The sequence below is a fragment of the Crocodylus siamensis genome, chromosome 7 (assembly GCF_052110815.1).
Source record: "Crocodylus siamensis isolate JL-2025a chromosome 7, ASM5211081v1, whole genome shotgun sequence".
In the NCBI taxonomy this organism is placed as follows: Eukaryota; Metazoa; Chordata; order Crocodylia; family Crocodylidae; genus Crocodylus; species Crocodylus siamensis.
Genome location: NC_143401.1, coordinates 96,420,617 through 96,444,816, shown reverse-complemented (window position 1 = coordinate 96,444,816; position 24,200 = coordinate 96,420,617). Strand labels below are relative to the sequence as shown.

The window sequence follows — 24,200 nt, the reverse complement described above, 5'->3', positions numbered from 1 at the left end:
TTAGGCCTGTCGGTGTGCCCCCTCCCCCCCGTGCACTTGGGAATTCAAGATGCCATTTCTAGCTATCGCCGCAGCCTTGTTTTCCGCAATGGGGACCCAGCACGTTTTTGGTCCTGCTCTTCACCGGGCTTTGAAGGCGGAGCTGCAGATGCTGGCCGCGGGGAGAGATTTCTTCTGTCTTTTACCCTTTTTTAATTTTAATTTTTTTTTTTTTGGAAGGATACCGTTTTCCGTGAGAGCTTCCGAGCAGCGCTCCCTCTGCAGGCGCTGTGCCGGCATAGCCCTCTCCATAGAGGATTTGGTTCATGGGTGGGGAGAGAAGGTTTTTTGGCACTGTGGTTGGCTCGGGAGGGAATTTTTTTTCTTTGAATCACCCAGGTAGCTGAGTTGAATTCCTCCTGCCTTTGAAATACCAGAGGACAGGGAAGTCGGCACTTGCCAGTCAAAGTATGAAGCGTGCGGGGGAGAAGAGGGGTGGGGGACAATCCCTGTGCAAATGCACCTTATGGCAGCAAGGTGCGGGGGGATTTTGGTGCAAACCTTGGCCCGGTTCTGGCTTTTCCTACCCAGCTTCATTGACTGCTCCAGCAAGGAGCCAAACCTGGTGGCTTGCTGATGGGCCCTAAAGGTGGCTCCCCGACGGGCCAGGCTTCTCTGGGCCCGCAGGAAATGTCGAGGCTCTCCAGTTCCAGCCCCGGACTGGGGTGACTGGGACCAGCAGGGACTACGGGCTCTTGTAGGCTGGGTGGCCGTTTCATTTTTTGTGAAGAAAAACAGGTTTGGTAGCTTGTGCCTGGGGTTTGATTTCGCAGGCTTAGCCATTTTCCAGGCGCGTGGTTCTGCAGCCGTGTTTCCCACCAGCACCTTGGCGGAGGTCACACCGGGCACGTTTTCCTCGTCTCTTTGCTTAGACGATTCTCGCCTGTAGCCTCGGCTCGGGAGGACATCCCGGTGGGGCTGCCTGCACCCCCCAACCCCGGGGTTTTGCCAGTCATCGCCGTGCCTGGAAATTTAGAGGAGGGACGGGGTGGGGTGGGGCTTGCACTGATTCACTAGCTGGAAATCCGGCGAGGTCAGCGAGGCTTACGCCAGGCGTGAATTTGATCCCCGGCGCCTGCGGGGAAGAAGGGTGGTACCTCTCGCATTCCTGGGCCATTGTGGAGCTCAGCTGGCGGGGCGGTGGGTAGAAATATGCATCTCCTCCTTCGCTCTCCCGTCCCCGGCTCGCGCCTGCCGCGCCGCGCCACGCAGACAGCTGGCAGTCGCAGCTGCTCACGACGCAGCCCCGCGCCCCTGCACTTCCCCTCGGCTTCGGCGCGGGTGGCACGGACCGTGAGAAGCCGAGCGGCCGCGGCCAGGGGGACAGAGGCGAGGGTTTCGGCCATGAAGCCGGTGAAATGAGCAGGCGGCCGAGCCCCGTGGGAGGCGCCAGGCGGAGCGACGGGGGGCTTGTGCTGTGACGTGGAGGGGGCGTGCGGCTGGGGGATGGATGTGCCGTGTAGCGCTCAGCGCCTTGTTGCCCGGGGGCCCGAACTGCCTCGGAGACGGCAGTGAACAAAGCCTCTCTGCATCCTGGGGGGTAGATTTAACCCAGTTTATAGCTAGGAAAACCGAGGCAGAGATCTCCTGGCTTCCGATGAACCTTGTTCAAATAGCAAGAAGATGATGGGAAGGGGAATCGTTCTCCCCTGCCGCAAAGAGCAGGACAAGCAGTGGGCAGCTTGAACCGTGGCGAGGAAGCATTAGATTAAATCTCAGGGAAAACCTTCCCGGGGGTCAGAGCAGCAGGACAGCGGGCCAAGGCGCCAGGCCGAGCTGTGCGGCCGCCTTCCCCGGAGAAGCTGGACGGGCAGGTGCCAGGATCCACACGCGGGGTTGCACTGGCCAGTCGCTGTGTTTCCACCTGTGGCCCCGGGGAGGGGCCCATGAATCCCCCCAGGCCTGCGCACCTCGGTGATCCCAGACCAGCCATGCCAGTTGCTGCTGCCCTTCTAGGAGCCTGGATCTCAGCCCATCCCCACGGCTGCGCTTGAGCCTGCACAAACACAGCTGGTCGCAGCAGGCCCTGGTCTGGACCCACGTGGCCTGGTATCTGGGTTAGTCTGAGCCAGCCCGGGGTGTTTGTGCAGCGCCAGGCGCTGTAGGAGCAAGGCTGGCTCTTGTGCCCAGGGTCTCCGCACCAGGGAGGGGAGGAAGGGCCGATGGGGGCAGCCGAGAAGCGCGTCTGAAGACCTGGCAGGCGGGGGGAGGAGGTCTCCATCCCCCCGTTCTGCTGCAGCAGGGCCCGATCCTGCCCTGCGCCCCTCCAGGTTTGCCCCCGGTCGCTTGGAGCAGAGTGCCATGGTGGGGGTGGGGGTGGGGGTGGGGAGCGCCTTTGGACAGCCTCACAAAGGACATGGGCGGTTGCATCCGTGCAGCCGACCGCAAATAAAGGGCTCTTGGTTCCCGGCAGCCCTGACTGCTCTCCCCCTGGGGGGGCCGACCCGTTGGAGAAGCCCGCGGCTTGCCAGCCCGGTTGCGCTGCCCGCTTAGGTTGTGCATTATACAAACCCCCTTGCCCTGGTGATCGAGTCGGGTGTTGGCCTCGTCGCAAGAGCCGGGGTGGCCCTGACCGCCGGGAGCTCCCTCCGGCCAGGACAAAAGTAACCAGGAGACGGGGCCGGAGAGGAGGGAGCTGATGCCGAAACAAAGCCGGCGCCAAGCGTTCGGGGCCTTGCAGCAGTGTTGCCTGCGTGCTTGCCCGGGGCTCGATTCTGCTCCGGGGTACACACATGTACACGTGCACCTGCGGCTCCCGGGCAAGGTCCAGCTTGTGCTTTTTATTTCACCCAGGAGAAATAAAAAGCATAGCCCCACGAGAGGCGTTTCGCTTAGCTCACTGGTACCAGCGGGTCTGCTCTTGCTGGGGGACGTTGCCCCGGTCCCTTTGCTCTTGGTGCCCCAGTTTCCTCCGCCGTAAAACAGGGGCAAACATTTCGTCCCCAGCGGGGGGCTGGGCAGGTGGCAGGCCAGTGGACGAGGGAGCATCGGGCGGCCGGGTCGTGCCTGAGATTGCTGATGCGGCTCGTAGCCATTCGGCTACGGACGCGCCGGAGAAGAGGAGGATTTTGTTGCTGCGGCCGGGAATCGCTCCCCCTTCCCTTCCGCGCACCCAGGGGCAACCTGGCCCCTGCAGTGCCGTTCTCCCACGCGACGCATCTCTCTCTGCCGTTGTTAATTTAACGTTATTAAATTGCACTGGCAGTTTCCCTCGCAGCGTAAAGGCCGGTTCGAACCAGCGTCTCTGCAGGTTGAAGACCCTGTCCCCTGGATGACAGCCCCCTCCGCGCTCCCAGTGTTTTGCTGGCACTGCAGCTACGCTCGGGTTTTGATGCTTGACTGGATGCAGCCAAATATCGATCGCTCTCGGAGGCCGGGTCTCTGCACCTCCCCAGCCATGGGGAGGCTGCGGCAGGGGTGGCTGGGTGCAGGGAGCAGGGATGGGAAGGGCTCCCAGCCGACGGATGAAATGCAGAGTCGCGCTTTCTTCCAGGCTGGGCCGGCCCCGACGGCAGGTTGCTGGCTTTGCAGGAAAGCAGCCGTGTGCTCAGACAAAGGGAGTGTGTGTGTGCGTGTGTGTACGTATATGTATGTACACGTGTGTGTATGTGCCTCCCTTTGTTCTCGTGTCTGGGCACACCGGGCTCCAGTGGTCCCCCTCAATGCTTGGCCTGCCCAGGCCATGAGCAAGCAGGGGATCTCTGTCCCGTCACATCCTGCACAATAGGAGGGAGAGGACTCCTCTCCCTCCTGCCATGTTTCCTCCACGGTTTTCATGGGGACCCCTGACGCCGCCCGTCCCTGCGGAGGGGGGTGTAGGTACGGCTAGGTCCAGTCCCGGCAGCTTCCCGGGGACTGAATCTGAACGGCCCGCGTGCCGGCAATGCTGCCCGTCCCTCTTCCCGGGCAGCCACGATGGCTGCTCGTGTACTGCTGACCCACACTGGAGCGGAGGGACTGAATCCCAGGGCCGTGATGCGCCCGGGTGTCGTTGTCAGCCCTGCGACTTGCAGGGAAACTGAGGCCCAGGCTGGGAATGAAGGATTTGCCCATGGGCAGGTCAGTGGCAGAGAGAGGGAGGGAGGGGTTTAGGAGCAAGTTGCCGGTCTGTAATCCTGCCGAAGCGCTGGCCGAGGGTGTTGTCGATGCTAGAGCCCGCCGGTCCAGTGAGCTGCGCGGCCATCAGCACCGCGCTGTGCCGGCCCGTTTCCGTTCCCTGACCTTGGCTTTTGTCAAGGGCAGCCTGCGATTCTTGTCACCGTCCGTTTCGCTGCGTTCGCCAGCGCTAATCTCCATTTATCAGCGCGCTCCGCGGCGATCTAATAATACACCCCGGCACCACGGACAAAAGCCAGATCTTCAGCTGCGGGCCCGTGTTAAACCCGGAGGGACGGCTGCTTCAGTCCAGAAGGCCCGGAGCAGGGAGGAGACTGGAGACCCCCCCCCAAATAGAAACCCTTAATGTCACACTTTGCATGTGATCTCTTCCTGCCCGGCTCAGCAGTAGGGGCAAAGGGTGGGACAGAATTGGATCCGACGGAGGTCGTGCGGCGTCCTGGGTGTCCTGACTCCCGGCCCCGCGGTCGGCCCCAGCCAGGCCCTGCCAGGGGGAAGAGACCCAACGTGGACCTTGAGAAGGTCAAAGCAGATTTCGGAGCCGACGTCAAAGCGCACAGTGCAGATATCCAGGTAGCAAAGGAAACGGCTGTAAAAGCAGCCGGCGGCCAGGCTGGAAGTGCCCGGCAGTCGAAGCTGGAGCAGAGACTGGCAGGAGCGCACCATGCTCGTGCCCTTCCTGCCAGGTGCTGGGAGAGGCACTGCAAGAGACCCCTTTTGCCATCTTTGCAGAGGGTACTGCGTGGACTTCTTCTCCCATCCCTCTGCTTCTTGTGTGGCCCCGAAGCAGCGTGCCTGGTGTGCCCCGCACATGGTAGTACCATCTGCACAGAGGTAATGCTGAAATCCAGGGCAGCTGTTTCAAAGTTGGGGGCAGGGGACAGACCCAGGCGAAGGGCTAAAGGTCTGCGGATGCAGCCTGCAGACCCTGCAGCTTATCGATGCTAGAGAGATTTTTGCCCTGGGCTTCTTGCAGCTTTCTGATGCCGAGCTATTCCACGCCCCAGCCCCTGAAAGTCAAACCCAAAAGATAAATGATGCTTCAGGGTCTTTGGATCAATAGTGTCAAAGGCCGCTAATAAATCAGGGGAGATTAAAACCCAATGACAGGCCTCGAGATGTTTGCAGAAATGAGGTCATTACGATCGAGCGGCCACGATAAGTTATTAGGGGTGCTGCTTTCTGGTGTGTTGCACGCTTGGGGTGGCCGGAGGGGGGCACCTGCATCCTGGATAATTCGTGTCTCATTATATGGATCCAAAGCAGGCCTTTGGATGGGGAGTTTGGCAAATCCTTGGCTTGGCAATACAGGGACTGGCTGGATGGCTCAGGAAAGCCCTGCCAGCTCTGGGCTCCGTGCTTCTTAGGGAAAGGTCCATCCAGTTGTGCTTTGAAGGTGAAGGAAATTCGGCTTGGGGGAAAATATTAGAGGCTTTCAGAGCTGGAAAGCCAGCTGGGCTGTGTCGGTGGGTGAAGGAAGGTGCGGATGACTTGGGGCACTGTAGCCTCGTCCCTTCTGCTCAGACTGGCCTGGCGGCGTGGTCAGAGAGGTGCCTCGCACAGGTGTGATGAGCTGGCAGGTGAGGCTGCGCGTGCACTTACCCGAGCAGGCGCTGGATAAGGGAGCCCAGACTTAAACTCGGCCTCAGTTGGTTGGTCCGAAAGGAATCAGATGAAATTCAGGGAAGGGCAGAACAGAGGAAGAAGCGATGGTCTGAAATTGCAACGAGGGGGATGTTGAGCCTGGTAAAGGAAGACCTTTCTCACTGCGAAGGCGGTGAAACATGGGAGCAGGTCCCCTAGAGCAGCCGGGGAGTCTCCGTCGCTGGAAGCCATGACGCGCGGCTTAGACGGGGCTTGTTGGGAGTGGTTTAGACGGGGACAATCCTGCCCTGAGCCGGGGGTGGACGATGCGACCGCCTGAGGCTTCTTCCAGCTCTGTCATGTGTTTTTTGAGCGCCAGCGAGCGGGGTTGTGTCCCCAAGGTCCCCTGCGCCCCGGGGGGGTGTTGCGCAGATAAAACCGCAAGCAGGATTTCCCAGTTTTCAGTAGCACGCTGTTATCCTCGCTGTCCTGCCCTGTCCCGACTGCCCGGTCCAGGGCAGCAGTTCTGCTCCGTTCGGCTTGCAAAAGAGCACACAGCCGAGCGGCAGGGACGCGAGGTCGGTGACGCTCTGCTGGCACCAACAGGTGCACTGGTGCTTCCAGGCCGTGTGCTTGCACTAGGATTTGCCACGCCGTGTGCAGCACGGTGCGGAAGGGCCCGGTCCACAGCAGGGGCAATGATGCTGAGCCCCCACCCGCTCTCTCAGGCCCCAGTGCCCAGGAAGGTGATTACTATATTTTCTAGCATACAACATGCCCCCAATAAGATATGCGCCTTGTTTTTTGAAAGGCAAAATGAAGGGAAAGAAGTAGCTCTTTCCTCAAGAGCCTCAGTTGCTAGGGGGGAGAGGAAGTGTCCTGCAGCCGGGTCCTTGAGAGCCCGGCAGAGGCAGGATCTGCTGTTACCGTATTTCCTTGCGTATAATATGCATCTTGATTTCCAGCAGCTGAAGTTTAGTGAGGGGAAAGGGTTGTGTTGTGTGCCAGAAGATTCAGTGTCTCCCTTCTCAGGCACGGTGAGCTCCTTTCACGGCAGGCATAATGAACCTGCAGAACTCCCTTCCCCGAGGCGTGACGGAGGCGAATGATTTAACAACCCTCCAAAGAGCAGGCGCTCGGAGATAACCGCGGGAGCCCAGGGGCTCAGGATTTCACTGCTTCCTCAGTCTGGATTCAGTGGCCGGAGCCCAGTGCGAAGTGGGGTAAAGGAAATTGGGTGCATTTAGCTTGCTTCACACTTGACGCCCTACAGCAAACCCCCGCGGGGCTGCAGGGTTCCCCATCAGAGACCGGGCGACGGGCCTGCGCCCGTCTGGCGGTGGGCAGGACTGGCGCGGACCGCAGGGCCTGGCACTGCCGCGGAGTCCTCCTCCCAGGGCGGGTTGTCCTCAGGCTTGCAGCGGGAGGGTGGGGCCGCGTCATAAATCGCATTGGCTGGGCTCTGAGAAGGGGGGAGAAAACTCAGCGGATTAAAAAGGCGGCTCTAGGCATCGTCGTTGCGGGCCGGCTGCTCCCTTTTTGCTAAGGACTTCGGAGTGCCTGGAAAAGTCAGACGGGCAGGGCCCTCCGGGGGTCTCGCCCAGCCCAGCCCCTGGCCCGAGGCAGGACTGGCCATAATCTGCTCTTTAAAACATCAGGAGAGACCCTCCTGTGCAGCTGCCGGGCTCCAAGCCCAAAACATCCGGCACGCCGTCTGCCCTGACCCGGGTAAAGCCGGGGCAGGCGAGGGCTCTACTAATGTCCAGCTGCCACAGGGACAGGACAACTGGAGGGGGAAAAAAATCCCTTCCTGGCACCATGTGCGGCTGCTCCTAAATCATCCCTGCCCAATGCTCTTGTCGCAAGATGCCAGCCTGCCCCAGGCACCTCTTCTGCCACCGCCTTGCTGTCTGAATAGCGAAGGTGTTTTTCCTGCTCTCCGATCGACGTGTGCTTTGCTACTCGCCCTGTCCTCCGCAGCGGTGCAGAAAAGGTGTCCTCCTCCCTCGCGGCAGCCCTTCAGGTACTCGGAGGGCGGCTCTCGCCTCCCCTCATCATCGCCTTTTCTGCAAGCTGAACGTGCCGGTTTCTCTTGCCCTCTCCTCATGCGGCTCGTCCTCTGAGCTGTGTCTCATTTCAGTCGCCGGCCTTTGGACCCTCTCTAATTTCTCTGCATCCTTTTTAAAGCTTGGGATGGTGCCCCAGTGAGACTGTCCCCCCCACGCTGCTCCAGTGAGGGACGCAGCCCAAACCGCCCTGGCTGTTTTGTGCGGCTGCATCGTGCTGTCGATCCGCCCAGGACCCTCTCGGCAGCGCTGCTGTCTGGCCAGCATGTTCTTGCATCCGGTTAGTCTTTCCAAGGTGCAGCGCTGTGCAGTTGTCTGCATGGACCTTCATCGTGTTGTCTCTTGGCCAGCTTTCAAACACTGGTCCCAGGGCAGTTATAGATTCATAGAAAATGAGGGTTGAAGGGAGCTCAGGAGGTCACATCCAGTCCAACCACCCACTCCAAGCAAGGACCAGCCCCGACTATATCATCCCAGGCAAGGTTTTGTCTACCCAGGTCTTCAACACCTCCAGGGATGGAGAGGCCGCCACCTCCCTGGACAGCCTGGCCCAGTGCTTCTTCACGCTTCTCGAAAGTTTTTCCTAATATCCAACCTCACCTTCCCTTGCTGCAGCCTGAGCCCATTGCTCCTTGTCGTGTTGTCTATCCCACAGAGACCAGCCCAGCTCCATCCTCTTTGCAGCCCCCTACGGGGAAGTAAAGGCTGCTATTCGGTCCCCCGCTCAATCATCTCTTCTCCAGACTCGATAAGTCCCTCAGCCTCTCCTCACCAGTCCCATCTCCCAGCCCAAACCATTTTCATTGCCATCCAGTGGACTGGGTGGCCAGTCATTATCCCCACTTTACAGACCGAGGCATGGAAAGGGCAAGCGACCAGCCCAAAGGCAATGCAGGGACTTGGCAGCAGACAGGGGGACGGATCCTGCCAGTCTTGTGATGCCAGGCTGGCTGCTTTCGCCGCTCGGCCGCCCCCAGAGACGGGCAGCACCAACCGCTTTCTCTCCCTTCCCACCCCACGAAAACCTCAGTGCCGCCGGGCAGGCCTGAGGCTGCCCAGCTGGAAGTGCCCGTCCCTCTGCGCCAGGGGACGCGGGGCGAGGGAGATTTCCAGGACGGGGGCCCGATCGCAGCTGGGGGTGCAGGCGTGACGGGGAGGCGACCGGCAGTGCCCAGCTGGGAACAAACCCTCGTGGGTGTCCGGTCCCTGCCAGCCGCGTTCGATCTCGGCGCTGGGCTGGCACCGCGGCTTATTCTTTTCCCCGGCTCGTCTAGATGGGCCTCCAGAAACCCACGTCCTGCTCGGCAGGCTCTTCCCATCAGGAAAGGAGCCAGGAGAGGGAAGGCCTGGACGGGGTGAGGGTGGAAACGTCGCTCACTGCCCGGCCTCTCCCCGCGCTGCCCATCTCGGCAAGCTCTCGTATATATTTAATGCCGATCTCCATCGCTTTGCTGTTTAAAGGGAAAAACACGCCGCAAGCTGCAGCCAGCTGCTGGTTGGCAGCTTCGCTCGCACATCTGGTGTTCCCAGGCTGTTCTTCAGCACGTCGTAACGCGGGGATTCGGGAGGAGGGGAATCCAGCCCGGCGCGTTCGCGGCAGCCCCCACCGAGACTCGCGCTGGCTTTTAAGGATGCAGCGTTTCGTACCGACGTGTCGCCGCTGAAGCGCGAAGCGTCGCCAGCAGCCCTCTCCCCCTCGCACCCGTGGCTGTCAGGGGGTGCGAGCTTGAATGCTGTTCGGGGGGCCATGCGGGGTTTTGATTGCTGAGTCCGGTGCAGCGCGACTTCCTCGGGCTTGTTGCTGTCTCTGGGTGGCTGGAGCGGCAGTTTTCTGGACCAGGCCTGTGCATTTGCCTGCTTATGGGCAGCTAGGGACTGCCGGAGACCTGGCTTGACGAGGCAATTAAGGCCAGAGTACCGGGTTTCCAAGAGCCTAAATCGCTTGTTCAGAAGTGACTGAGCACCGGCTTTTCCAAAGGCATTAGGCACCTGCCTCTCCCTGCTGCCAACAGGAGTTAGGTTCCTGCGCGGTTCACTTCCAAGGTGTCTGAGCTGGGGGCGGGGGGGAGGTTATGAAGCCCCCTCAACAGGACAGGGCCTCAGTGCTGACCTTCAACGAGGGTTGTAATCCTGATGGCTTGGGGAAGATGGGATTTAGGCGCCCGGGTCCCTCAGAGGCTTGCGAGAACAGCCCCTTTGCCTGCTTTGGAAGTGGCACGGGGCCCTGGCTGGCTCCGGAGATCTGTCTGCGCCGGTGCTGAGCGGGCGCGCGGCTGCGTCCAAACCGGTTCAGCTCCAGCCCGGGGCAGTTGTGCCGACCCGTGCAGCAGCGACCGCCCAGAGCAGGGGGTGAAGGAGGCTCGGTGCCGCCACTTGAACTAGATCGGGTTTATTTAAGCTGAGGCGCAGTCCCCGGCGCAGACGAGGCCAGAGGCTGGAAGGACGGGCCAAACGCAAGCACGGGCCCTCGCAGCTGCTGCATGCAAACCGGTCGGAGGCCGGTTCCCGGTGGAGGCGCAGACTCGAGCCCCCCAGCGACTGTCCCAGGAGGGGGCTGGGACGGGGGCTCTGATCGCCCTGATACCGAGCAGCTAGTTTCTCGGTCCCCTTGGGGGGCAGCAGCTGAGGTGCCCAACTCCCCTTGGCTCCCAGGCAGAGCAGGGCACCCAACAGCCAATCCTAATTGGGCTTTGGGAACCCCCTGTCCCCTGACAGTGCGATCCCCTGGAGGCATGGGGGGCTAAGAGAGATGCCCAGGGCTGCAGGCAGCGTCTGCAGCAGAGGAGGGGGTCAGCGCTCGGGTTTCTTTCCAGCCTTCCTGGCTCTGGATTGTTATACACAGGGAAAGGGACGTACGAAGGCAAGGTGGGGATGTCTAAATCCCTTGGAAACCCTGCCCCCGACAGTTGATCCCAGGCGTGTGTGAGGTTGGCAGCCCTACCCAGCTCCGTGCCCCCTGGCCCAGGACCTGGCTCTGTACCGGCTGCATTTGTTTCCTGCCGGCAGTTCCCCTTCTCTCCTGTGAGCCGTCTGCCTCCGGTCCCCCTGCTCTCCCCCAGGGCTCTGCGCTCCCTGCTTTTGCTGGGGGAAAATCATGGTGCAAAGATTTCATAGTTTCATAGTAGCTAGAGTCGGAAGAGACCTAGGTAGATCATCTAGTCCAACCCCCTGCCTTGGCAGGAAAGAGCACCGGGGTCAGATGACCCCGGCAAGGTGCTCATCTAACTTCCTTTTAAAAATCCCCAGGCTAGGAGCCTGCACCACTTCCCCTGGAAGCCGGTTCCAGGCCCTAGCCGCCCTGACTGTGAAGTAGCGCCTCCTAATATCTAATCTAAACTTACCCTCCGCCAGTTTGTGACCGTTATTCCTGGTCACTCCTGGCAGCGCACGGGGGAACAGGGACTTCCTCAGTGCCTGCTGATCCCCCCTGACCAGTTTGTAGCAGGCCACAAGGTCCCCCCTTAACCTTCTCTTGTGGAGGCTAAACAGGTTCAGGTCCCGTAGCCTCTCCTCATAAGGCCTGCCCTGCTGACCCTTGATCATACGAGTGGCCCTCCTCTGAACTCTTTCCATATCGTCCACGTCCCTCTTGAAGTGCGGTGCCCAGAACTGGACGCAGTACTCCAGCTGCGGCCTGACCAGTGCCACATAGAGGGGGAGGATCACCTCCCTGGACCTGCTCGAGATGCATCTGTGGATGCATGACAGGGTACGGTTGGCCTTCTTGACTGCCTCCCCACACTGCCGGCCCATGTTCATCGTGGAGTCAATGACGACTCCAAGATCCTTTTCCGTCTCCGTGCTGGCAAGAGGGGAGTTCCCCAACCTGTAAGTGTGGTGCCGGTTCTTCCTCCCCATGTGCAACACCTTGCACTTATCAGTGTTAAACCCCATCCTATTCTCATCCGCCCACCGTTGCAACCTGTCAAGGTCAGCTTGTAGCCGATTGCACCCTTCTAGTGCACCCACATCCCCCCACATCTTAGTGTCATCAGCAAACTTGAACAGGGTGCTTTCTACCCCCTCATCCAAGTCGCTGATGAAGATGTTGAACAGTGCGGGCCCGAGGACTGAGCTCTGGGGGGACCCCACTGCCCACGTCCCTCCAGGTCGAGAAGAACCCATCCACTACCACCCAGGTTCATCAGGAACAGCGCTCCCTCCCTCCCTGTGGCAGCCCCGGCCTGTAGACCCTGGACATCCAAGCACCGCGAGGGGCAGAGCTGCTTAGCTCGGGTGTGGTGCGAGCCCAGCCAGGCTAGGGCGAGCGGCCCCGGGGGTCCGGCACGGGCTGTGGACGGCCCTGAGCTGCTGCGTGCAGATTGCCACGGACGCACGTCGGGGCGATGCGTGCCTCGGCGCCACTTGATGCCAGCTCAGCCATGGCCCCGGGGTTAGCTTCTCTCTTTGCAGGCATCGGCTGCAGCCCCCCGTGGGCCCGACGGGGCGCCTGGGGACAGAGGCCGTGTCCCCAGCCAGGCTCTGTCCTCCGCTTGCCTGGGGGCTCGGGAGGGGTGCGTGCCATCAGCCGCTGGCCAGTGCTTAGTTACTCCACAGAGAGCACGGAGGCAGAAAGGAGAAGGGACGTGACCAAGGTCACGCTGAAACTCGGTGGCGAGCTGGGAGGGGGACACGGGTAGAGGCAAGGCCGGTGTGTGTGATGGGAGTTGTGATCTGGCCTGGCTCTGCGCCTCCCGTTGCCCAGGGGCTTGGGGACGCTTGGACCAGCAGCCAGGCTGCAAAACCCAGCGGGGCCGCGCCGGGTCACCTGCTTGTTCCCCTCGAACCCAGACGAGGCGTCTGTGTGTCAGGAGCCCTGCACTGCTCAGCGCTGGGAGGGGCCCAGGCTTGCTGTCCTGCAGCGTGGAGGACCTGAGCTCCCAGCCTGCGCGGTGCTGGGGAGAGCTGCGTGGGCAGGGATTCAGCAGTGCAGAGAGATGCAAGGAGGCTCCTCTGAAGCAGATGCCTTAGCGAAGGACGAGGCTTGTGAGTGCTGAAGGCCTTGAATTGCAGACTCACTGTGGGGGGGTAGCTGGGAGGAAGGGGGGCTTGGCCCAAGACCTACGTTGCTCGATAACCAGTTACTGTAAATTTATGTAAGATGAAACCCGACCAGCAAACATTTCCTTCCTGTCTCTGTAAATGGATCGGCCTCCGCTGTGTCCCCGGGGGGGTTGGAGAGATCGTTAAAGAGCCCGTTCCCCTCTCCCAGGCCTTCTGGGTGTTTCGGCCCTCCGGATGGGGGAGACGGGGAAGGTGGAGCAGGGCGGGCTGGCGGGTGGGAGGAAGGAGGTGTTGGCCGGTCCCGGGCGGCGGGGCTCTGCGCAGTGATTCCCCGGGACCCGGGCAGAGCGGGGCTGCGTGTGCGTCTCTGCAAGGCTGGCCGTGCAGCAGCAGCGCCTGGGTTGCGTCTCCATCCTCCGAGCAAGGCCAGGCCGTGTCATGCATGAAGGGGCTTGGGGGTTGTGGCAGCTGGCAGCACTTGGGGGTCTCCAGCATGCTTCGGAGGGGATGGCAGGAGACAACGGTTTTCATCTCAGAGCTGAAATCAAGGCCCCGAATATTCCTCGTCACATCCAGCTCTGCTGGGCAGGAACAGGGCATCCGCACAGCGTCTTGCTCCAGCATCTTGTTCTGGGGCAACTTCCTGCCCTTCTGAAATCCCCTGTCTGGTTTCTGTGGGGCACTGTGCCCTTCTCTTCCTGGCATCGGGGCACTGTGCCCTTCTCTTCCTGGCACCAGCTGCTGCGGCATGCTGGGCAGCGCTAAACAGCGACTGCGTTCCACCCCAGAGGTGGCTGCACCGCAGCAGCAGGCAAGAGGTCCCTAGGCCGATGGGCAGGAGCGGTGCAGGGGGTCTCGGGAGCAGGAATCGCTGCTGTTCTGAGCCCTGGGTTTTTTAGGACATGAAGCGTTGTGTTTGGTCTGTGGAGGAAGCAGGACATGTGAAAGGGAGGTGGTCCAGCCCCCAGGATTGGTCACACGTGTGCGTGCCTGTGTACATGTGTATGTATGGATAAGTATGTGCATGTGCGTGTGCACTTGTGTGTATTGATGAGTGTGTTAGCATTTGTACAGGGGTATATATATGTATGTATACAGTGTGTGTGTGTGTGTGTGACTGAATGGGTGTGGGGGAGTGTATGCATGTCTGGGGGGGTGGATGCATATGTGTGCATGTGCATGCACGTATTCATGTGTATGGATGCATGTATGTGTGTGGGGGAATTTGTGTTTAGCATTTGTATGGGAGGGTGTGGATATGGGTGTGTGTTCTGTTTGGGAGTATCTGTGTGCATGTACATAAAGGGGTTTTTATGCCTGTTTTTGGGGTGTTATGGATACCCTAGGGTGTGTGTGCACATCTGTGTATGGATGAGTGTGTGTGTGTGTGTGTGTGTGTAGGCATTTGTTAGCATTTGTATGGGTAGAATGTGGGTATGGGGGTGTTTGTGTGCAGGTGCACATGCGTACGAGGGGGTGTGCATGCATGTTCTTAGGGGGCTGTGTGCATGCATGTGTCTACGCATGTCCATGTGGGAGCGTGTATGAGTATGCACATGTACGTGTCGGTGTGAATGTATGCGTGTAGATGCATTTGTATGCAGGCCTGCATGTGTGTGTCTGTACGTATAGGTGTGTATACGTATGTGTACAACGCCCCGGGTTTCCCATCGGTTGTGGTGACTGTCCTGGTCTGTGGATTGCAGGGGGAGCCGCAGCAGCCCAGGGTCTTCAAATCCTTGGCATGCCGTGACACGGAGGGTGGAGACGGGCTTTTTCTTGTGGCCGTGGGGTAGGACTAGGAGCAACAGCCTCAAGCTGCAGCAGGGGACACTGAGGCTGGTGACGAGGAGGAACATCCCAGCAGTGTGGGTGGTCAGGCGCTGGAGCAGGCGCCTCGAGAGGTGGCGGCATCTCCATCCTTGGAGGCTTTCCAGAGGCGCTCGGCTGGGAGGGTTTAGTCGGGGATGATCCTGCCTCGAGCAGGGGCTGGACCAGATGCCCACATCCAGGCAGGCGTCTCGGGGATCCGCAGGCTGGATCGTGTTCAGCGTGGTCCAGGCCGAGACTGGCTTCTGACCCCCTTCCCTGGACTGGCTTTTCTAGCCCCTCCACCCGGTCACTGCTTTCTTTCTCCCTTTTGGTCCCTTCCGCCCCTTACCATTTGCCTCTCCCAGCAGTTGCCCCCTCCTTCCCTTCCCCCTTGCCCTGTCCTTTGCATTGCACTGGTTTTGTTCCTTGCTGTTTCGTACCGTCCCTGTTCACAGATTGGAAGGGACCTCGTTGGGTCCAGCCCCTGCATCGCGCCTCTCTGAACAAGTTAGTCTCCAAGGTGTCTCACCCTGCCCTGCTGTAGGTTTACCCAGTCCCCTTTCTGCCTCCCATATTGTTCTGATTAGACCTTGAGCCTCGTTTTCCTTCAGATGAACCATAAAATTTGCACTCGACTGACACCTGGGATCAAACACTAATCGAGCCCTCGGCAGCCCCAATTTTCGACCTGGCGGTATTTTTGTGCACGCAGTAACAACGCCGATGACAGCACGCTTTCAGGGTTGTATTTATTGGAGTGCTTTCACTGCTTTTAACCCGTGGGGCCCGTGCCTTGTGTATCTGATTCTCCTGGGGGGTTGCAAAGGCAGTAGCAGCTTAAGGTCATGCCCAACTTCTGGTCAGAGGAAGAAGCTGTTTTGCATGAAATGCGGGTTTGGGTTCTGTGCGGGGGTGATTTTATAACCAAAGCAATATGGTAACAGAGAGAGGGGTCCCTGTCCCGGGGGGGCTGCCAAGCCCCAAGACGGCAGGGGCTGGAGCCCCCAGGCCCAGCACAAGGATTCGGAGCAGGGCAAGAAGCTGGACGGTGCGCCAGGGGGGCGTGCACAGGACATCTCGCTCTGGTGATGCGCAGAGCCGGCGAAGGAGCGTGATGAGCACGGGGGGCTGCTCTCTGGGTGGGTTCGTGGTCGATTCACCAAGCGCACGGGTAGTGATGGTGGGTTTCCAAGCAGCTGAGGGAGGGAGGAGCGAGGCGGGCTGGGCAGAAACCCCAGGTGCGAGCCGGGGGGGCAGGAGGACGTGGCCGAGCAGCCAGGTGTGAGCTGGGAGACCCAGCGTCACGTCCCTGCTGCGCCGCAGACTGCCCGCGGGACCTGGGAGGCCGTAACCTGGGGGGAGCCTCCAGCCTCTTACCCAGACACGCGCACACACACATGCACACGTGTATCTGGGAGCTGCCTGCGGGGATCCACGGGGCACACGCCTCCTCGGCGGAGCATTTGCAGGGGTCTCTTTACCTGCCAATGTTCCCTCAAGGGGTAAACAGCAAGGGTCCCTGACGTGACCGGCACTCACAGAAACGTCCCGGGTCTTCCCCCAGTTTTGCCCATTATAGCCCTGCTGGGATCTCGGCTCCGCCGTCTTTTGCTCCCCTTCATCCTCTTCCCTCCAAACTTCCCTTTGCCCCCTGATCCTGCGGCAGAGCCTCCAAGGAGCCGGCCCTTAAGCCATTGCTTGCATTGAGCCTGTTGCAGCTCCCTTGTGGTCAGTCTAGTGGAAGAGGCTGACCTGGAGCTGTTAGTGCTGCCGTGCGGGTGCCTGGGCAGTGATGGGATGCAGTCTAGGCATGGCTTCATTTGTCATGTCTTAATTAACCCATAAGAGCATTTTGCAGCCCCTCTCTGCCCATTAGGCCACTACGGTTGGGGACTGTGCATGGAGAAGACAAGAGCATCAGTAAGTCTTCAGCCTCGCGTGCTGCTGGTACCAGTCCCCAGCACTGGCAGGGAGGGACTCAGCCCGTTTGCTGTGCTGGATGGTCACAAGGGCTGTGCAAAGACTCGGGGCAGCATCCCCTTGCTAGGGGCAGGTTTAAATCGCATTAATATTCTCTTTTGTCTCATGTGAAAAGACAATTCCTGAACTTGGGAGGAGAGCCAGGAGCACAGAGGTGCTCAGGCTTTGGGGAAATGCCCGTGGAAGAAGCTGATCTCTGGTTATCCCAGTTTCAAGATCAGATGAGAAGAGCAGGGCTGCCTTGCGAGGCTGGGGAGAATCGCTGTTCGAACAGTACGGCCTGTAGTTCCTGATAGGCGTGACTGGGAGGGACGGGGATGCACTGGTTTCCTGCAGGCCCCAGGAGCACTCGGTCCCTGCTGCAGAGAAAGGGCGATGACGCTCCTCAATGCGGGTAAGGTGCCTTGCCTCCATGCTCCTTGCTCGTACCGTGCACTGGTGTGGTAAGTCCCTTCCTGGTGGGACCTCCAGCCGCTCGTGGTCGCCGGTCCAATTGCCGTGATCACTACGTGGACTCGCACGTCACAAGATTAAACTGGTTGCTGCTGAGACCTCCTCCACTCCACAGTTGTGGAGCTTGAGGGCTGGGAACGTAGCTCTTCGGAGACGACTCACGTGACTCCAGGAGCTGGGGCTTGGAAGGAAGACAGTAGCGAAGGAGACTGGTGCTGGACAAGTCACTTCCCCCACTCTGTGCCTCGGTTTCCCACTCCCACACTTCAGGGTGTCCCTTGAGGTGCCTTGCTGCACAGGCCGGGAACTCGCATGCTGCATCTGTGCGGTGCCTGGCGCTGAACAGCCCTTATTCCAGCTGCATCCTCCTCGTGCCGCCCTTTGCTGCCCGCGTGGGTGTGTGCACACCACACCCCTGTGCACGCCAGCTCGTTGCAGCCGTGCAAGGAGCCTCCCTGCTGCTGCTGGGCTGTTCCCCCGCGGGTGGCCCCAGCTGCAGCACGTGGGTGGGGGGAAGGCAAGCTCCTCTCTCTCGGTGGTCACGAACCCTGTTTATTACTCATCCCGTGCTCGGGGCCGTACAAACGCAGCTCCGAAAACAGCCTCGGCCCCACAAAACCAGCTTGCACCGAGATCGTTAAAAGCAAACAACGGCACTGGGTTGCTTTCTTCCTTCCTTCCCCGTTCATGCCTGACACTAACCACATCGTGGGTCCCGCGTAGAGGTTGGACTCGGGGCTGGTTCGACCGCTCTGGAGGGCCTGGCCCTTCTGGGCCCGACTTATCCATGCGTTCAGGGGCTCGTGGTGCCCTGGGCCCGTCAGCACAACAGCCCAGCACCAAACATCTGCTTGAAGTCAGAGGCAACAGCCTTTCCCTGCAGCGTAGCTAATGCCGGCAGCCCTCCTCCCCTCCCCTGCTTACCCCGGGAAGTAATAACTGATTATCCATCTCTGGGTGGGGGTTTAGAAGAGCAACAATCCCCTCCAAATTGTGCTTCGCTGCTGTTCCCCTTCTGGCCCCCAACGCCAACATCTCGCCGCTCCGTGCTGCTTCCTGTCCCAGCCTGGTCCTTTCCACCTGTGCCCCTCCTGTCCTGGTGCCGTGGCCTTTTCATGCAGCATCAGCGTTGAGGGGGTGGAGGGCAGCTGCCTGCAGGTCCCATCCTGGCCATGCTCCCCTCACCTCCTCCTGGGAGCAGCCAGCTCGGGCATTTGGGGCATTTCTGCACCCGTGTTGATCCTGGGTGCATTTCATGGGGCATGGGAGCCTTCTCCGTCTGGAGATGACGGGAGATTGCCCCTCTCGGAGAGTAGCAGAGTTGGCAGTTGTGCCTGACGCCCTTTTTTGCTGCAAAACCGCGTGGGCCCGGCTCGGTTCTGCATTGCCCCGTTGGCGGGATGTGCCTGATGGAGCAAGGCCCACACGCTGCGTCTCTGCTTCAGTCCCTGGGGCTGCCCCGGGCACGTTTCCACCCTGTTGACCCTCAGTGAAGCCGTTCAGGAGGGCGGAGAGGCTCAGACGGGCTCCCCAGGCCTGCCACTGCCTTGCTGCAGGACCTTGGGCACCTCATATTTTGAACGGGGAATTGGGATTTCTGTGAGGCCGGAGCGGTGGCTGTAGTAGCAAGAGCAGTGCCTAGTAGCACCCCAGGGGTTGTGAATGGGGAGGGAATGTGGACATGGCAGCAGTGGGCATCTCTCGAGCTGTTCTCTTTGCTGGCGGCAGTAGTAGGCTTTTATCTTTACCCAAATGCAAGCTTGGTAAATGCCTAGCCGGTATTCTTCCCCGCACGGCTGGCTGGCTAATGTGTTTGGCTGCCTAGACCCGAGCCCCGTGCCCGAATGCAGATGGGCTGAGCGTGAGCACGGGGAAAGCACTAGCATCTGTTGTTGTCAGCCCCGGCCGCCTGCCCCAACTCCTGTTCTGGTCGTTGTGGGAAGGGGGGTCCTGTGGAGATGGGGGCAGCCCTGCAGTTGTCTGAAGGCAGGGCAGTGGGTCGGAGGGGGCAACTGGGTGACGGGCATGAATTCGGGGTCCCGCATCCTCCCGGCTGTCTGGGTGCCCAGATCTGCTCCTGGGCTTTTGGAGCCTCAGCCCAGCCAGACCCAGCGAGACAGCCGCATGGCGACAGGGCCGTGAAGCAGAGGGAGCGCAGGGGCTGAAGCCCTCCCTGGGCCAGACCCCGCCAGCTGGGCCCTGGGCTCGGAGAGGGGACCGACTCCCCTGGAAACCAGCCCAGCGGGGTCTCCTGGCAGCTTGGGGCCTTGCCTGCCTTGGCTGTTTCCCACCCCCCACCAAGCTGTCCCTCTGTCCTTGCCCCATCCCCTGTGGCCTGGTGGTCCCTGACCCCCGCCCGCGCGCCCCTCCTCTCTTGCAGAAGATGCTGATGAAGCAGCAGGACCGGCTGGAGGAGCGGGAGCAGGACATCGAGGAGCAGCTCTACAAGCTGGAGTCCGACAAGCGGCTGGTCGAGGTAGGCAGCACCGGGGTCGTTGCCTGGGGCTCGGGTGTTGGCAGCGGGGCCGGGCTGTTGCTGGGCTGCTACCTCTCACATACCGGTGCTCCAGGACTTCAGGGGGCAAGGGAGCGGGGGCTGCTCGGTGTGAGAAGTTGTTGTGGCGGACCTGGGTTTCCCAGCCTCAACCAGGTGGTCCAAAAGCTCCCACCATGTCTGCTAGGATCATGAAGCCTCCCTGGCAGAGGCAGGGTTGGGTGTACTGCGGACTGAGGATGTCTACAACGCCCAGGGGATCCAGGAGGATGGGCATCAGGAAGGGGAGATGCACCTCTCCATGGTGGAGCTGGGTGACCCGGGCCAGAAACAGCCCTGTGGATCCAGTGAGATCCACCCAGACCCAGGGAGAGCTGGCTGGACTGTGCAGGGAACAGGGGGATTGCAGCACGTATGAACATCCCCGTGCTGGGCTGGCCCAGATAGCCCCGGCCACAGCTCTGACTCTGGGTCAAAGTCCTCTCCACTGCTGTTGCTCCCCCGTGGGCTGGATCAAGTGAGTGTGGGCTCGTGGCCAGCAACGCCTTCCTTCTGCGAAGCAGACACTTTTGCTAGACCTCAACCCGGGAGTCTTGGTGCCGAGGCAAGGCTGGCTTCTACCAGCATCCTCATGGGCAAATGGATGGAGAGGAAAGCCAAGGGGCTGGGTGGGGGCAGAGCCAGGAGTCCTGCAGGGCACGGGGAGGCGGGCAAGTGGGCAGGTCCTGGCAGATGCTGACTCTGGCACCCCGCAGGAGAAGGTGAGCCAGCTGAAGGATGAGGTGCGCCTGCAGTACGAGAAGATGCACCAGATCCTGGACGAGGACCTGCGCAAGACCATGGAGATCCTGGACAAAGCCCAGGCCAAGTTCTGCACCGAGAACGCGGCCCAGGTGCTGCACCTCAACGAGCGCATGCAGGAGGCCAAGAAGCTGCTCAGCTCCGTCCAGGTCATGTTCGACAAGACTGAGGACATCAACTTTATGAAGGTGAGGCCGGCACGCAGGAGGGATGGGGCAGCAGGTGCAGGGTGGGTGGGAGATGCTTCGGTGCCATGGGGGTCCCAGCTGTGCACACTCCTGCTCTGGGTCCCTGGTGTCTGCTGGACCTGGACGTCCTCTGTGACGGCAGGAGCAGGGGGTTGCCGCTGTCCCCAGGACCCTGGACTCTCGCTGGGGCAGTGAGTGAGGGGGTGGCCCTGTCGGCCTGCAGCTCCTCACCCTAAGCTCAGGGGCCAGGAGGCAACATCCACCCTTCCCTCGGTTGATCATCCCCCTTGCTCCCAGGGCTGCCAAAGTGATCGGGCTGGGAGAGATGGGGGCCGAAGACCTCTGGGGTGTCGGGAGGGTCGTGCATGTGTTCTCGGGCTGGGATCACAGGGGATGTGGCTCGGGATGGATGGGCTGCTGCGCTGTCCGGGGGCAGGTTTGTGCCCAGGGGAAATGCAGCGTCCGAGAGCCCCCCTAGCTGGCGATCCAGGCTCCAGGAGAGGGGGAGAAGTCCTGCCCCCAGGGCTCAGCTGGGGGCTGCTAACAGCGTCTCTCTCTTCCCTCCTAGAACACCAAGTCCGTGAAAATCTTAATGGACAGGTAAGTCCCTGTCCTTCCAGAGGAGGCAGCGGGGGCGGGGGGGGCATTGTTCCCTGTACTTAACGTGTGCACTGGGGCCGGGCACTTGTCCCCTCTGTGCATGGGCAGCTCTAACAGGAGCTGGGGTGGGGCCTGCCTTGGGCTCAGCACGGAGGCAATGCAACCTGTGTCTCCCATCCTGGCCTTTCCTACGTGGGGTCAGGGCGGAGAGTTTCCCCCTGGGGTGACCTTTGGGGGGCCAATTCTCAGCTCCTGGGGAGCTCAGAGCAGGGTGGGCTGAGGAGCAGAGCAGAGAGCAAGGGGGGGGGGCGCTGACGGGATGGAGAGCGTCCTGCCCGGGATGCGCCGGCTCCACCCATGCCTGCAATGGCCAGAGAGCCGGGGGCGTCCAGCAGGCGGTCAGCATCCGGCCGGCCCAGGAAGTGGAAAGGGTGCTTGGAGAGCTTGATTGACCCCTGGTTTCTCCCCGCATCTTGGTGCCTGTCCCTGAAGGACTCAGAACTGCACGGGTGGGAGCCTCCCCCCGCCCAAGATCGGCCACCTCAACTCCAAGCTCTTCCTGAACGAGATCGCCAAGAAGGAGAAGCAGCTGAGGAAGCTGCTGGAGGGTGAGCTCCCCCTTGCCCCTGCATGGGCATCCCCCTCCCTGGCCAGGGCCTGATGCTGGAGCGGGAGAACCAGCCCCCACCTCCCCGATACCTCCCATCACTCCCGACCGACGCTGTGGCACGGGGCTGGGGCTTGGCTCCGGGCTGCACAAGAGCCCGGGTCTGCCCAGGCTGGCCAAGCGGCTCTCCCTCCGTTGCCTGGTACCTGCCGGGATGCTAATGACGAGCCACCCAGCGCTGAAACCTCAGTCTTGGCTGGGACCGGAAGTCTCCCGTTGACCGTGGTGGAAGTGGGGGTCCGTGGAGGTTGCATGGCATCAGGGCTGGGCATGCTGCTCCTCACCCGTCAGCCCCGGCGCGCTCTGACCAGACTGTGCGCATGTCTCTCTCTTGCACAGGTCCCTTCAGCACGCCGGTCCCCTTCCTGCAGAGCATCCCCATGTACCCCTGCAGCGTCAGCACCCCCGGCGCGGAGAAACGCAAGCACTCCGCGGCCTTCCCAGAAGGCAGCTTCCTCGAGCCATCGTCTGGAGCGGTCGCAAGCCAGTACATGACCCAAGGGGCTTCGGCTGGCGAGGGCCAATCCGCACAACCCATGGTGCCTTGTAGCTCCACGCAGCACATCGTCGGACTTCCCAGCGGCCCCCAGCCCGTCCACTCCGGGTCCGTGTTCAACCCCTCCCACTACCCCAATAGCACATCATCTCAGCAGTCTGTGCTCTCCCAGTACGGCGGGCGCAAAATCCTCGTCTGCTCTGTGGACAACTGTTACTGTTCCTCGGTGTCCAACCACAGCGGGCACCAGCCCTACCCGCGGTCGGGCCACTTCCCCTGGACAGTCTCCTCGCAGGAATACTCCCACCCGCTGCCCCCCGCCCCGACTGTCCCCCAGTCGCTCCCGGGACTTGCCGTGAGGGAGTGGATTGACGCCTCCCAGCAGCACGGACGCCAGGATTTCTATAGAGTCTACGGTCAGCCTTCTGCCAAACACTATGTCACCAGTTAACCATCGCAGTGGCCGCGGAGTTGGGGTCGTCGTGTGTTCGGAGATTAACGCCCCGTTTTTTTTTTCGTTCCTCGCTTTTTCTTTCGTTCTCCTCTTCCTTTCAAAAATCAAATCTGGTCTCCTCCTCCCCGCTGCCGCCGCCAGGACTGGTCTCTCGGCGCCTTTCGCTTTGGAACCATTGTTTTTAATTTAATTTTGCAAACCTTCTTCCTCTCCCCTTTTGCTGGGTCATGCCTGCTTCGTTTGGGGTTGCTAAGCCTAAAAAAAAAAAGAACAAAACAAAAAACAAACAAACAAACAAAAAGGGGACGACCAGATCCTTCGCCATTTCCATGTCTCTGAGTTCTCCACGGCTTGGTTCACTTTTCTCTTCCTTTCCCTTTTTTTAAGAAAAAAAAAAAGAAAATCTCTCATATTCCATAAGAACCGATCCTTGTAGATTTGGGGTTTGGTATTTTTTTTTTTTTAAAGGCTGATTTTATTTTATTTTTTTGTGTTTAAAAGGCCACTTCTCCTGCCTATGGGTGATTTCCCCCCCCCCTTCCTTTTCTTTTGGAGATTTGTAAATACACAATGGCAGGAAATTTAATGCACAAGAGAATTAAAAAAAAAAAAAAAGAAAAAAAGGGAAAAGCAACTTGGGGAAAAAAAACCCACACAAAAAAAAAAAAACAAAAAAACCCACAAAACAAATAAATAAATTCTGTTTTAGTTTCCGGGAGGGCGGAGACCGCGCGGCCGCGGCGGGCACGCCCCTTCCTGCGTATCGCTGATGCAATTTCCTGTAACAAGCACTTTGTATAAAACAAAAAGTGGACTTCCTGCTCTGAGGCACAGGTATTTATTCTGTAACCAATTTTAGAACACGGGGAAAAAAAATAACAAAAAAATCACAAAAAAACAAAAAAAAACCCAACAAAAATATTCAAATAAATGTGATCACTTAGTGCAAACGCCTCGCTGTGCTGCGGCTCTGGTCCCGGGTTCCGGCCCGCCAGGCGCTGGACTTGGCTGGAAAATGGACCGTTTTTACGTGCGTGTTTATACGTGCGTATGTGTTCGGGTGGCGGTGGCGGTCTGAGGAGCCCAGGTCGGCCGGGGGGCCGTGTTGGGCCTGTGGCCTTGGGAGATGTGGCCAGTGTCAATCGGAGCCCCTCCTGCCTGCCTGGAGCTAGTAGATGTCTCAGCCTTGCACGGCCTCAGCACGTGGGAGGATGCAGGAGTGGCTGGGAATAGTTGTGGTCGCTGCCATAGGTGAGAGCTGCTACCCGCCTGCCTCGTGGGTGCAGCGTCCTCGTGCCCCGAGTCCAGCCCTGCAGAGCCCAGGAGCGGAAAGGGAGGCCGAGAGCTGCTGGCGTGCAGCGTATAACTGCCCATCGGTGCGGGTGCGCACACGCGTGGACCAGCGGATGTGCGCTGCCACAGAGCCGTGGCGTGCCAGCAGGAACA

General features: G+C 60.2%; 1 protein-coding gene across 5 annotated transcripts in view; it reads left to right on the top strand.

The window, feature by feature from the left end:
* The window catches only part of TRIM8 (tripartite motif containing 8), a 29,360-nt gene extending 5,662 nt beyond the window's left edge, over nt 1-23,698 (top strand). For all 5 annotated transcript variants that reach the window (XM_090057365.1, XM_090057367.1, XM_090057368.1 and 2 more), the window contains 5 exons: nt 19,435-19,530; nt 20,304-20,537; nt 21,106-21,137; nt 21,630-21,745; nt 22,144-23,698. In XM_090057365.1, coding sequence (XP_089913491.1) covers nt 19,435-19,530; nt 20,304-20,537; nt 21,106-21,137; nt 21,630-21,745; nt 22,144-22,751 — 1,086 coding nt within the window. In that variant the 3' untranslated portion in view covers nt 22,752-23,698. The remainder of the gene's footprint in view (nt 1-19,434; nt 19,531-20,303; nt 20,538-21,105; nt 21,138-21,629; nt 21,746-22,143) is intronic.
* Nucleotides 23,699-24,200: the final 502 nt, after the last annotated feature.